Below are 15083 nucleotides of genomic sequence, written 5' to 3'. Positions count from 1 at the left end.
AGTTCCTCACATACTTCACGGTCATTTCTTGTCTCTCCTCCTTCCTTCCTTAGCCTGATGACCTGGTCCTTGACGATTGTTTTCTTCCTGATGTGGCTGTATAACAGCTTTGGGTCAGATTTGGCTTTCGCTGCTATGTCGCTTTCATATTGTCGTTGGGCCTCCCTTCTTATCTGTGCATATTCGTTTCTGGCTCTACGACTGCTCTCCTAATTCTCCTGGGTCCTTTGCCTTCTATATTTCTTCCATTCCCTAGCACACTTGGTTTTTGCCTCCTTGCACCTTTGGGTGAACCATGGGCTCATCCTGGCTTTTTCATTATTCCTGTTTCCCTTGGGTACAAACCTCTCCTCAGCCTCCTTCCACATTGTTGCTACATATTCCATCATCTCATTAACTGACTTCCCTGCCAGTTCTCTGTCCCACTGAACCTCGTTCAGGAAGTTCCTCATTCCCGTGTAGTCCCCTTTCCTGTAGTTTGGTTTCATTCGTCCTGGCCTTCCTGCTTCCCCCTCCTCTTTTAGCTCTACTGTGTATTCGAAGCTCAAAACCACATGATAGCTGGCCCCAAGGGGTCTTTCATATGTGATGTCCTCAATATCTGCACTGCTCAAGGTGAATACTAAGTCCAGTCTTGCTGGTTCATCCTCTCCTCTCTCTCTTGTAGTATCCCTTACGTGTTGGTACATGAAGTTTTCCAGTACCACCTCCATCTTAGCCCTCCATGTATCTTGGCCCCCATGTGGCTCCAAGTTCTCCCAGTCGATCTCCTTGTGGTTAAAGTCACCCATGATCAGGAGCTTTGCCCTGCATGCATGAGCTCTTCTGGCCACTGCAGCCAGTGTGTCAACCATCGCTCTATTGCTCTCGTCATACTCATGCCCTGGTTTCCTGCTGTTCTGTGGTGGGTTATACATCACTGCAATTACCACCTTCGGACCTCCAGAGTGAAGCATTCCCGCTATGTAATCACTTTCTTCTCCGCTGTCTCCTCTCTCCAGCTCATCAAAATTCCATCGATGTTTGATCAGCAGTGCCACTCCTCCACCCCCCCCCTTCCTGTTCCTTCTGGCTTTCCTCAGGAGAGAGAGAGGAAGAGAGGAAAATAAACAAAGAAACGGGGATAGAAGGGAGGGTTAGAGGGTCAATTCACATAAAGGTGTGAAATCCTGTATATGTGTGTATATGTATGTGTGTGTGTGTACTCACCTATTTGTACTCACCTATTTGTGGTTGCAGGGGTCGAGTCCTAGCTCCTGGCCCCGCCTCTTCACCGGTTGCTACTAGGCCCTCTCTCTCCCCGCTCCATGAGCTTTATCAAACCTCGTCTTAAAACTGTGTATGGTTCCTGCCTCCACTACGTCATTTTCTAGGCTATTCCACTGCCTTACAACTCTATGACTGAAGAAATACTTCCTACTATCTCTCTGACTCATTTGTGTCTTCAACTTCCAATTGTGGCCTCTTGTTTCTGTGTCCCCTCCCTGGAACATGTGTGTGTGTGTGTGTGCATGCTTGCTACAGCTATTCAAGTGCCTAACAGCAGATCCTGTACTCACCTAGTGTGTGTGTATGAGTGCATTTATGTAAGCAGTCCTTATTTCCCTCATATGTACTACATATGTTTTGCATATGTACCCAATCTCTTGGTTCCCACTGTACTGAGTGTGCCTAAAATTACGTTCAATTCTGTATGGTAGGCTTCACTAGGCTACCTCTCATACTAGGCTACCTATCATTAACTGCTTAACTCTCCTACACCTCAATAAATTCTATTAAATGCCAGTAAATGCTGCTTATTCTAATTCTGATAGCTCGAGGAGAGTGACCCCCAATTTCCAGCTAGAGACTGGTGCTGACCCCATGCAACTCAAACTAGGTGAATATTATGTGAGGCTGGCAGTGGAGTACGTTGCCGTCCGCCCTGGGTCCCACGTAGCTGAAGATGCTTGGTGCTTCTCGGTAATTTTTCCACTAACTTCCTGTAGGCACTGTGGTCTCTAGCTCATCTAATTTTTTCACTCACTGTATTTACTGACACATCTATATATATCTCTTATCTCCCTGGTCTTGAGTCGCACTTATTCTTCAAAATACCCCACTGCGTTATTATGGCAACACTATTTAGGCCTGACACGACCGTTCACCTTCCTTGCTCTCGGCCCCCACTTAGCACTTGTCACTATTTACTATGTTTTCTTGTCTGTGATCACTTATATTTCCTTTTTTCGGGACTTAAGTGATTATATGCACTCTTATGCATGCACACGCCTATATCCCACACTCTATTCCTTATGGTACAGTCAGAAATTACCACCAAAACATAAGCTCAAACTGCGTGACTCCTCCACGTGTGTGTGTGTGTGTGTGTGTGTGTGTGTATGTGTGTGTGTATGTGTGCGTGTATGTGTGTGTATGTGTGTATGTGTGTGTGTATGTGTGTGTATGTGTGTGTTTGTGTGTGTGTGCGTGTATGTGCATGTGTGTGTGTGTATGTGTGTGTGTGTGTGTGTGTGTGTGTGTGTGTGTGTGTGTGTGTGTGTGTGTGTGTGTGCATTCGCCTAGTTAGTTACCATATTGTCCTAGTGCAGGTGTGTGTGTGTATGTGTGTATATGTGTGTGTTTGTATGTGTGGGGGAGGTGTGAGGGGGAGATACTGCTAATACATACCAGTAATTCTGGGTTATAAAAAGCGGAGCTTGCTACTAGGGTCTAAAGCTTCTATGAGTGTCTACCCTTGTGTGTGTCCGTGTGTGTGAGGGAGGGATGGTTAGGGGGGGTAGGCGGTGTGGTTGAAAGATCCGTTATACCTCTCTGTCGTGTAGGCTCAAATTTAACTCAGCTATCTTTCCAAGTAATGCTACTCTCTCCACTTATTGCCCTTTCCGGATTTAAGTATCAATTATTGCTGGTTATCATATTCCTTGTTCACATTGAGAGAGGACTTCCTAGCTTCCTAAGTATTCTTACTGCCAATAACTACAGGTAGTAACATTGCCCTACCCCTGTGTGTGTGTGTGTGTGAGAGAGTGTGTGTGTTTGTGAGAGGTGACTTGTGTGGTGTAATGACTGGCCCCAACTTCTTGTGACCTGACCCCTACCCTCCTGGGACTTGACCCTCACACCTTCTTACAATGTTGCCCTTAAAAGCTTGTCCCACCACCTAGCTTATAGTAAATTACTCGCCTTGTGTGTGTGTGTGTGTGTGTGTGTGTGTGTGTGTGTGTGTGTCTGGGTTTAAGTATCAATTATTGCTGGTTATTATCCTGTTCCATGTTCACATTGAGAGAGGACTTCCTAGCTTCCTAAGTATTCTACTGCTAATAACTACTGGAAGTAATACTACTCTACTGTGTGTGTGTGTGTGTGTGTGTGTGTGTGTGTGTGTGTGTGTGTGTGTGTGTGTGTGGTGCAGAATAGGTAAAATTGTCCAATTATCAATAACTCGTCTAAAATTCCTCTAAATTTTCTCTTATACGTTTAAAGATATATATTTTGCCATTAATGTAAAAATTAATAATTTTGTACCAAAAGAGCCTTAGAAAACTTACCTGACCTTATTATAACAAGTGTAATTAAATTTAGTCTAGTACAACTAAATATATTTTAAATAATTTAAAATAATTTATTAATAAACAATGAAATATATTTTTTTCGTTAAGTTCAGAATGATTTTTGAGAAATTATTGCATACACAAATTTTCACTTGTCTTATTCGGCAAGAAGAGCGTTGCTATTGAAGCCAAAATAGCAAGTTTTACCTATTCGGCACCACATATATGGGGTCCACTTCTAGTGTAAATTTGGGACCCACAGCCTCGGAAAAGTTGGTAAAAATCCTTTCTATCTGCTACAGCATGGTGTCCTGTTAGGACATCGGCTTAAGCCGGTAGGAGAATTGGACTTCCCTGGCATGGGCCAGTAGGCCTGCTGCAGTGCTCCTTCTTTATGTTCACAGTTTGGACCTGTCATTGAGAAGGGGAACGAGGATGTCGTTCATCACATGGAGGTGTTCCACTGTGAATACCCAGCAGATGTAGACGTACCCAGGTACCAGGTAAGTCAATACCACTAGGTGGTGCCTTTAGTGATGTCCTCAGTGATGTCTTGTAGGTGATGTCCTCAGTGATGTCTTCTAAGTGACGTCCTCAGTGATGTCTCCTAGGTGATGTCCTCAGTGATGTCTTCTAGGTGACGTCCTCAGTGATGTCTTCTAGATGACGTCCTCAGTGATGTCTTGTAGGTGATGTCTTCAGTGATGTCTTGTAGGTGATGTCCTCAGTGATGTCTTCTAGGTGACGTCCTCAGTGATGTCTTCTAGGTGACGTCCTCAGTGATGTCTTCTAGGTGACGTCCTCAGTGATGTCTTCTAGGTGATGTCCTCAGTGATGTTCTCTAGGTGACATCCTCAGTGATGTCTTCTAGGTGACTTCCTCAGTGATGTCTTCTGGGTGATATTCTCAGTGATGTCTTCTAGGTGACTTCCTCAGTGATGACTTGTAGGTGATGTCCTCAGTGATGTCTTCTAGGTGACGTCCTCAGTGATGTCTTCTAGGTGATATCGTCAGTGATGTCTTCTGGGTGACGTCCTCAGTGATGTCTTTTAGGTGATATCCTCAGTGAAGTCTTCTAGGTGACGTCCTCAGTGATGTCTTCTAGGTGGCGTCCTCAGTGATGTCTACTAGGTAACGTCCTCAGAGATGTCTTCTAGGTGACGTCCTCAGTGATGTCTTCTAGGTGGCGTCCTCAGTGAGTCTTCTAGGTGGCGTCCTCAGTGATGTCTTCTAGGTGGCGTCCTCAGTGAAGTCTTCTAGGTGGCGTCCTCAGTGATGTCTTCTAGGTGACGTCCTCAGTGAAGTCTTCTAGGTGGCGTCCTCAGTGAGTCTTCTAGGTGACGTCCTCAGTGAAGTCTTCTAGGTGGCGTCCTCAGTGATGTCTTCTAGGTGACGTCCCTAGACACTGTTTTCCCTGGACCCTATTTTCCCTGGACCCTGTTTCCCTGAACCCTGTTTTCCCTAGACCCTATTTTCCATGGACCCTGGTTTCCCTAGACCCTATTTTCCCTGTACCCCGTTTCTCTGGACCCTGTTTTTCCTAGACCCTATTTTCCCTGTACCCTGTTTCCCTGGACCCTGTTTTCCCTAGACCTTATTTTCCCTGGACCCTGTTTCCCCTAGACCCTATTTTCCCTGGACCCTGTTTCCCTGGACCCTGTTTTCCCTTGACCCTGTTTCCCTGGACCCTGTTTTCCCTGGACCCTGTTTTCCCTAGACCCTGTTTTCCCTGGTCCCTGTTTCCCTGGACCCTGTTTTCTCAAGACCCTATTTTCCCTGGTCCCTGTTTCCCTGGACCCTATTTTCCCTGGACCCTATTTTCCCTGGACCCTGTCTTCCCTGGACCCTGTTTTACCCTAACCTTGTTTTTCCCGGCTCTGTCACACCCCAGTCCCAGTTCAAAACAGAAACTCTGCTTGGCAGGGACTGTGTCATGCTGCTGACAGAGCGCCAGAGATCGACGCCTGCAAGAGAGTGTTGGCTGCTTGGGCCATGGGTGCTACTGCCTTTATCTACCCTCCGGTGAGTCCTTGATCCAAGGCACTGAAGCTACTCTAGCCCTGTTGCTGCTGCAGCAGCAACAACAAATGCTATTCATACCATAATCTTTGTAAACATAATTAAGTACATCATACTTAAGTACACAATGTAACAAGCAACACTAAACTCGTAATATAAACCGACCCATCTATAACCACACTTTTAAACCTCCCACTGAAACCTCCTCAATGGTCTCTAATTTAAATAAACATTTCAATAAACATCTGTATAATGTCATCTGACACACAGGAGGCTGGGATGCCCATCGGTGGAGCTGACTTCAACCCCTACATCATGTTAGAGGTTCACTACAACAACCCACAACTGATCACTGGTCAGTACTCCTCGTAATTCTCAGTATATATATACATATATATATATATATATATATATATATATATATATATATATATATATATATATATATATATATATATATATATATATATATATATATATATATGTCGTGCAGAATAGGCAGAACTTGCGATCTTGGCTTAAATAGCAACGTTCATCTTGCCATATAGGACAAGTGAAAATTTGTGTATGCAATAATTTCGCCAAAATCATTCTGAACCTAACGAAAAAAATATATTTCACTGTGTTTGTTTAGTATTAAATTACTGTAAACAAATCTAAAATATATTTAGTTGGGTTAGGCTAAAATAAATTGTTCTTGTTATAATAAGGTTAGGTAAGTTTTCTAAGATTCTTTTGGTGCAAAATTAAATTTTTTTACATTAACATTAATGAAAAAAAATATATCTTTAAACGTATAAGAGAAAATTTTAGAAAGGACTTAATTTTAAATGAGTTCTTGCTAATTGACCAGTTTTACATATTCGGCACGACATATATATATATATATATATATATATATATATATATATATATATATATATATATATATATATAAACATGACCACTAAGTTGTAAGTTAAGAGAGAAACTATCATTCCTCTCCTTGCTGGACCATTATCAAATTACTAGTAATCTAAATCGTTATAAATATATATCATTTCTTAAAGGGGTGGAGAGGTAAGCCAGTGGAAGGCCTCGGTCAGGTGACCAAAAGCTTCAGTTGTGGGTTATCATATAACTGAGGCCAGCGTCAGGAAACACTTGTCCTGTTTCCTGACGAACCTGACCTGACCTGCTAGTAACCTGAAACTGGTCCTTCATGACCCGAAACTTTTCCTTTTGTTTCCTGTTCGTGGACTAGTGGTCAACTGTCTGTGCTAGGCTGTCTGTGCTAGGCTGTCTGTGCTAGGCTGTATGTGCTAGGCTGTCTGTGCTAGGCTGTCTGTGCTAGGCTGTATGTGCTAGGCTGTCTGTGCTAGGCTGTCTGTGCTAGGTTGTCTGTGCTAGGCTGTATATGCTAGGTTGTCTGTGCTAGGCTGTCTGTGCTAGGCTGTATGTGCCAGGCTGTCTGTGCTAGGCTGTCTGTGCTAGGCTGTCTGTGCTAAGCTGTATGTGCTAGGCTGTCTGTGCTAGGTTGTCTGTGCTAGGTTGTCTGTGCTAGGTTGTCTGTGCTAGGCTGTCTGTGCTAGGCTGTCTGTGCTAGGCTGTATATGCTAGGTTGTCTGTGCTAGGCTGTCTGTGCTAGGCTGTATGTGCCAGGCTGTCTGTGCTAGGCTGTCTGTGCTAGGCTGTCTGTGCTAAGCTGTATGTGCTAGGCTGTCTGTGCTAGGCTGTCTGTGCTAGGCTGTCTGTGCTAGGTTGTCTGTGCTAGGCTGTATGTGCTAGGCTGTCTGTGCTAGGCTGTATGTGCTAGGTTGTCTGTGCTAGGCTGTCTGTGCTAGGCTGTCTGTGCTAGGCTGTCCATGATGAAATTAAGACACATGTGCAACATCTGTCTGCACATGTGTCTTAATTTCATCTTGTCGGTATTATATACCATTCTTGCACAACTAGGCTGTCCATGCTAGGCTGTCCATGCTAGGCTGTCCATGCTAGGCTGTCCATGCTAGGCTGTACGTGCTAGGCTGTACGTGCTAGGCTGTACATGCTAGGCTGTCCATGCCAGGCTGTCCATGCCAGGCTGTCCATGCCAGGCTGTCCATGCCAGGCTGTCCATGCCAGGCTGTCCATGCCAGGCTGTCCATGCCAGGCTGTTGTGGCATTTATTCTTAAGACTTTCACCAATACTTATAAAGTTACCAGTTTGTGTTGACATTTGCTACTGCTGGTGTTACTTGTGTGTTACTGTTGTTAGTTGTGTGTTGCTGCTGTTACTGGTGTTGCTTGCGTGTTACAAACAGGAAACGTTAACAGTCTGGGTTGTTGCAGGTCGTGTTGACAGCTCAGGCATCGCCTTGCACTACACCAGTGAGCTGAGGCATCATGATGCTGGTATCATGGAACTGGGGCTGGAATATACCAGCAAGATGGCTATTCCACCTGGAATGACAGCCTTCACCCTCTCCGGTTACTGCGTCCCCGAGTGCACAGCTCTGGTAAGACTCTCCACTCTTTACCCTCTCCGGTTACTGCGTCCCCGAGTGCACAGCTCTGGTAAGACTCTCCACTCTTTACCCTCTCCGGTTACTGCGTCCCCGAGTGCACAGCTCTGGTAAGACTCCTCCACTCTTGGCTGTCATGTGCATTTTAGAGACAGAAGAGTGGAGAGGTGGAAGATAGGGGGGTTAGTCCCTCGGCCCAGGGACGAGTTCAGTGCAGTAATCGAGACTGTAATACTGGGTACCTGGTTATATTTCTACCAGTACATGTACAAGGTATACAATTACATGTACAAGGTATACAAGTACATGTACAAGGTATACAAGTACAAGTACAAGGTATACAAGTACATGTACAAGGTATACAAGTACATGTACAAGGTATACAAGTACATGTACAAGGTATACAGATCATGGCTGACATCAGTGACATACTACTATATAGAAAGTCCCTTGTTATGCTGAGCATTTCCCGCAAATTAGGTCAGTTTTGTCCCGCGACCCACACCAGTCCACTAACACCCAGGATGTGACCCACACCAGTCCACTAACACTCAGGATATGACCCACACCAGTCCACTAACACCCAGGATTTGACCCACACCAGTTCACTAACACTCAGGATATGACCCACACCAGCCCACTAACACCCAGGATGTGACCCACACCAGTCCACTAACACCCAGGATGTGACGCACACCAGTCCACTAACACCCATTATGTGACCCACACCAGTCCACTAACACCCAGGATGTGACCCACACCAGTCCACTAACACCCAGGACGTGACCCACACCAGTCCACTAACACCCAGGATTTGACCCACACCAGTTCACTAACACTCAGGATATGACCCACACCAGCCCACTAACACCCAGGATGTGACCCACACCAGTCCACTAACACCCAGGATGTCATCCACACCAGTCCACTAACACCCAGGATGTGACCCACACCAGTCCACTAACACCCAGGATGCCACCCACACCAGTCCACAAACAAGTAGGATGCGACCCACACCAGTCCACTAACACCCAGGATGCGACCCACACCAGTCCACTAACACCCAGGATGCCAACCACACCAGTCCACTAACACCCAGGATCCCACCCACACCAGTCCACTAACACCCAGGATGCGACCCACACCAGTCCACTAACACCCAGGATGCCAACCACACCAGTCCACTAACACCCAGGATCCCACCCACACCAGTCCACTAACACCCAGGATCCCACCCACACCAGTCCACTAACACCCAGGATGTGACCCACACCAGTCCACTAACACCCAGCATGTAACCCACACCAGTCCACTAACACCCAGGATGTGACCCACACCAGTCCACTAACACCCAGGATGTGACCCACACCAGTCCACTAACACCCAGGATGCGACCCACACCAGTCCACTAACACCCAGAATGTGACCCACACCAGTCCACAAACACCCAGGATGTGACCCACACCAGTCCACAAACACCCAGGATGTGACCCACACCAGTCCACTAACACCCAGGATGCGACCCACACCAGTCCACTAACACCAAGAATGCGACCCACACCAGTCCACTAACACCCAGGATGTGACCCACACCAGTCCACTAACACCCAGAATGTGACCCACACCAGTCCACTGACACCCAGGATGTGACCCACACCAGTCCACTAACACCCAGGATGAGACCCACACCAGTCCACTAACACCCAGGATGCCACCCAGACCAGTCCACTAACACCCAGGATGTTACCCACACCAGTCCACAAACACCCAGGATGTGACCCACACCAGTCCACTAACACCCAGGATGTGACCCACACCAGTCCACTAATACCCAGGATGCCACCCAGACCAGTCCACTAACATCCAGGATGCCACCCACACCAGTCCACTATCACCCAGGATGTGACCCACACCAGTCCACTAACACCCAGGATGCGACCCACACCAGTCCACTAACACCCAGGATGTTACCCACACCAGTCCACAAACACCCAGAATGTGACCCACACCAGTCCACTAACACCCAGGATGTGACCCAGACCAGTCCACTAGCACCCAGGATGCGACCCACACCAGTCCACTAACATCCAGGATGCCACACACACCAGTCCACTAACACCCAGGATGTGACCCACACCAGTCCACTAACACCCAGGATGTGACCCACACCAGTCCACTAACACCCAGGATGTGACCCACACCAGTCCACTAACACCCAGGATGCAACCCACACCAGTCCACTAACACCCAAGATGTGACCCACACCAGTCAACTAACACCCAGGATGTGACCCACACCAGTCCACTAACACCCAGGATGCAACCCACACCAGTCCACTAACACCCAAGATGTGACCCACACCAGTCCACTAACACCCAGGATGTGACCCACACCAGTCCACTAACACCCAGGATGCAACCCACACCAGTCCACTAACACCCAGGATGCAACCCACATCAGTCCACTAACACCCAGGATGTGACCCACACCTGTCCACTAACACCCAGGATGTGACCCACACCAGTCCACTAACACCCAGGATGCCACCCACACTAGTCCACTAACACCCAGGATGTGACCCACACCAGTCCACTAACACCCAGGATGCCACCCACAGCAGTCCACTAACACCCAGGATGCCACCCACAGCAGTCCACTAACACCCAGGATGTGACCCACACCAGTCCACTAACACCCAGGATGCAACCCACACCAGTCCACTAACACCCAGGATGCAACCCACACCAGTCCACAAACACCCAGGATGCAACCCACACCAGTCCACTAACACCCAGGATGCAACCCACACCAGTCCACTAACACCCAGGATGCAACCCACACCAGTCCACTAACACCCAGGATGCAACCCACACCAGTCCACTAACACCCAGGATGCAACCCACACCAGTCCACTAACACCCAGGATGCAACCCACACCAGTCCACTAACACCCAGGATGCAACCCACACCAGTCCACTAACACCCAGGATGCAACCCACACCAGTCCACTAACACCCAGGATGCAACCCACACCAGTCCACTAACTCCCAGGTACCTATTTTACTGCTAGGTGAACATGGACAGCAGGTGTCTTAGGGAAACACGTCCCAATGTTCCCACCCGTACCGGGGATCGATCCCTGGAACAAGGAACAAGGACATGTAAGGCGTCTACCTTCCAATATTTGCATATCTTACACATAAATAACCCACGTTTCGCCAGTTGGTTGGCGAAACGTTTCCACAGTAATGATATGTAATTAATGAAGGTACGATATCGTGACTGGAAAAATACACAACCCGGACATAGAAGAGAGGAGCTTACCACGACGTTTCGCTCCGACTGGGACCATTTACAAAGTCACTTGGTAAATTTACGAAGTCAGGTTGTAAATTTAAAAAGTGCCTTTGTAAATGGTCCCAGTCTGAGCGAAACGTCGTGGTAGCTATGTGCGGGTTATTTGTGAATTGTTCCAGTCACGGTATTGTAACTTCATTATTTACATATTACCGTGGAAACATTTCGCCAACCAGTGGCGAAACGCCCTATACAATGGTGAACAGGTGCCTAGTTATTATAATTATAACTGAACCCTATACCCAGAATAATTATGTACCTCTGGTCTCGTTCCTCGTGTTGTCGGTGGGTATCGAATACCCAAGTTCTTACTGAACCTCTAAGTTCTCTACCGTGTAATATAAGCCCTTAACTAAGTTGTTTTTCTTAAGACTGAATACCCAAGTTCTTACTAACCTTCTAAGTTCTCTACCGTGTAATATAAGCCCATAACTAAGTTGTTTTTCTTAAGACTGAATACCCAAGTTCTTACTAACCTTCTAAGTTCTCTACCGTGTAATATAAGCCCTTAACTAAGTTGTTTTTCTTAAGACTGAATACCCAAGTTCTTACTAACCTTCTAAGTTCTCTACCGTGTAATATAAGCCCATAACTAAGTTGTTTTTCTTAAGACTGAATACCCAAGTTCTTACTAACCTTCTAAGTTCTCTACCGTGTAATATAAGCCCATAACTAACTTGTTTTTCTTAAGACTGAATACCCAAGTTCTTACTAACCTTCTAAGTTCTCTACCGTGTAATATAAGCCCATAACTAAGTTGTTTTTCTTAAGACTGAATACCCAAGTTCTTACTAACCTTCTAAGTTCTCTACCGTGTAATATAAGCCCATAACTAACTTGTTTTTCTTAAGACTGAATACCCAAGTTCTTACTAACCTTCTAAGTTCTCTACCGTGTAATATAAGCCCATAACTAACTTGTTTTCCTTAACTCTGAGAGAAGAGCAAAGGTGACATATTTGCACATTTGGTGGCTCGTGGCCTGGGGGCAAAAGCTCTCACTTCACACGCTTAGGGTCTGGGTTCGATTCCCGGCAAGGGTAAAAACATTTGGCGTGTTTCGTTTAAGATACCTGCTCTCCCTGTTCACCTAGCGGTAAGTAGGTACCTGGGTGTTATTGGACTGGTGTGCGTAGCATCCTGGGGACAAAATTAACCCAAGTTGTGGGAAATGCTCTACGTAACCAGGGACTTTCGATGTCATAGGTGTGAGCTATGGTCTGTATAAGTTGCATCAAGTACTGGTAGAAATAAACATTATTATTATTATTATTATTATTATTATTATTATTATTATTAAATGCTAAAGTTATTAACAAAATTTTTAACCTTAAATGAATTCTCAGTTTTTTTTAATTTATTTTGGTTTAACGTTCAGAAGTAATTAACGAAACAAACAACGATTTTCTCTTGTTTCGTTTGTCTGGTTTAGTGTTTTATACTTTGTGTATTCCACACCTGTTCCAGGATCCAATACCCACCCCAGTATCCCACACCTGCAGCAGGACCCAACCCTATCCCACACCTACAGCAGGACCCAATACCCACCTCAGAATCCCACACCTACAGCAGGACCCAACCCTAATATCCCACACCTGCAGCAGGACCCAACCCTAATATCCCACACCTGCAGCAGGACCCAACCCTAATATCCCACACCTGCAGCAGGACCCAATCCTAATATCCCACACCTACAGCAGGACCCAATCCTAATATCCCACACCTACAGCAGGACCCAATCCTAATATCCCACACCTACAGCAGGACCCAATCCTAATATCCCACACCTACAGCAGGACCCAATCCTAATATCCCACACCTACAGCAGGACCCAACCCTAATATCCCACACCTACAGCAGGACCCAACCCTAATATCCCACACCTACAGCAGGACCCAACCCTAATATCCCACACCTACAGCAGGACCCAATCCTAATAACCCACACCTACAGCAGGACCCAATCCTAATATCCCACACCTACAGCAGGACCCAACCCTAATATCCCACACCTACAGCAGGACCCAATCCTTATATCCCACACCTACAGCAGGACCCAATCCTAATATCCCACACCTACAGCAGGACCCAATCCTAATATCCCACACCTACAGCAGGACCCAATCCTAATATCCCACACCTACAGCAGGACCCAATCCTAATATCCCACACCTACAGCAGGACCCAATCCTAATATCCCACACCTACAGCAGGACCCAATCCTAATATCCCACACCTACAGCAGGACCCAACCCTAATATCCCACACCTACAGCAGGACCCAATCCTAATATCCCACACCTACAGCAGGACCCAATCCTAATATCCCACACCTACAGCAGGACCCAATCCTAATATCCCACACCTACAGCAGGACCCAACCCTAATATCCCATACCTACAGCAGGACCCAACCCTAATATCCCACACCTACAGCAGGACCCAATACCAACCCAAACAACCCACACCTCTGACACTACACACCTGTCACAGGGGCTGCCTGAGGACGGTATCCACATCTTCGGGTCGCAGCTACACACACACCTGACGGGGCTGAGAGCCTGGACCAAACACCTCAGAGGTGAGGAGGAACTTCCAGAGCTCAACCGTGATGACCACTACTCCACACACTTCCAGGAGATACGCAGACTTCCTGAACCAGTCCATGTACTCCCGGTGAGTACTCTCTTGGTACTCGCCTCTGCGTGAAGCTACCTCACCTGTTGTAAACACAGAAGATTGTTAGAAATAAAACCTCTGAACAATGCATCTCTGATAAATCTCACTGTTACTACCACTACGCATAGTACCTAGTGACTGTGTGACTAGTACCTAGTGACTGTGTGACTAGTACCTAGTGACTGTGTGACTAGTACCTAGTGACTGTGTGACTTTGTAAATGGTTGAAGTGGGACCCAAACGTCGTTGTAAGCTCCTCCTATGGCGGGTTATCTGTGTAATGCCGTAGGGAAGTTAGTTAGTTTAATATCTTTATTATGCACCCCATACCCATCCTGTGGGCGGTAGTCAAAAGATTACAAAGGTACATAATGGGTCCAGTGACTGGACCCCAAAGTTATGATAGCTGAACTAGTTACAAAGGTAATGAACTCCAGGTAGATCTGGTCACAATCATGGCAAGTTACAGAGGTAATGAATCAGCCTCACTCCTATACATGGTTACAGTCATGAACAAATTACAAAGTAATGAACCACTGATACGTCCACACCTGGTCACAATTGTAATGAGTTATAAATACAAATATTAAGTGGGTCATACACCCACACGAGCGCTCACACACATACACACACAAGCACGCACACCCACACACACACAAGCATGCACACCCACACACACACACGCATGCACACCCACACACACACAAGCACGCACACCCACACACACACAAGCACGCACACCCACACACACAGAAGCACGCACACCCACACACACAGAAGCACGCACACCCACACACACACAAGCACGCACACCCACACCCACACAAGCACGCAGGAACCAAGGATCAGATGAGAATGGTTCTGGTAGGGAGGAGTGGATGGAGGAGCAGTGGAAAAGGATGGAACAAGAGTGGGAGAGAAAATTAGGAGAGCTTTCTGAAAAAATGGAGAAAGAGCTCTCTGTGAAATTGGAAAAGAGGTTGGAGAAGGAGACA

General features: G+C 46.5%; 2 protein-coding genes across 2 annotated transcripts in view; one reads left to right on the top strand and one right to left on the bottom strand.

Moving 5' to 3' along the window:
- Tbh (Tyramine beta hydroxylase) overlaps positions 1-15083 on the top strand; it is a 76245-nt gene that overhangs the window by 41354 nt on the left and 19808 nt on the right. The window contains exons 5-9 of the mRNA XM_053799751.2: positions 3959-4057; positions 5478-5576; positions 5844-5928; positions 7884-8050; positions 13903-14085. Coding sequence (XP_053655726.2) covers positions 3959-4057; positions 5478-5576; positions 5844-5928; positions 7884-8050; positions 13903-14085 — 633 coding nt within the window. The remainder of the gene's footprint in view (positions 1-3958; positions 4058-5477; positions 5577-5843; positions 5929-7883; positions 8051-13902; positions 14086-15083) is intronic.
- Positions 1-15083, bottom strand: part of LOC128704641 (protein zyg-11 homolog B) — a 203544-nt gene that overhangs the window by 169249 nt on the left and 19212 nt on the right. Inside the window, exon 2 of the mRNA XM_053799749.2 lies at positions 13894-14129. The gene's annotated coding sequence lies outside the window, so the exon portion shown is untranslated. The remainder of the gene's footprint in view (positions 1-13893; positions 14130-15083) is intronic.

The sequence above is a fragment of the Cherax quadricarinatus genome, chromosome 100, assembly GCF_038502225.1.
Source record: "Cherax quadricarinatus isolate ZL_2023a chromosome 100, ASM3850222v1, whole genome shotgun sequence".
NCBI classification, from domain to species: Eukaryota; Metazoa; Arthropoda; class Malacostraca; order Decapoda; family Parastacidae; genus Cherax; species Cherax quadricarinatus.
Note: the sequence above shows the minus strand (reverse complement) of the source record. Positions and strands in the feature narration are given on the sequence as shown.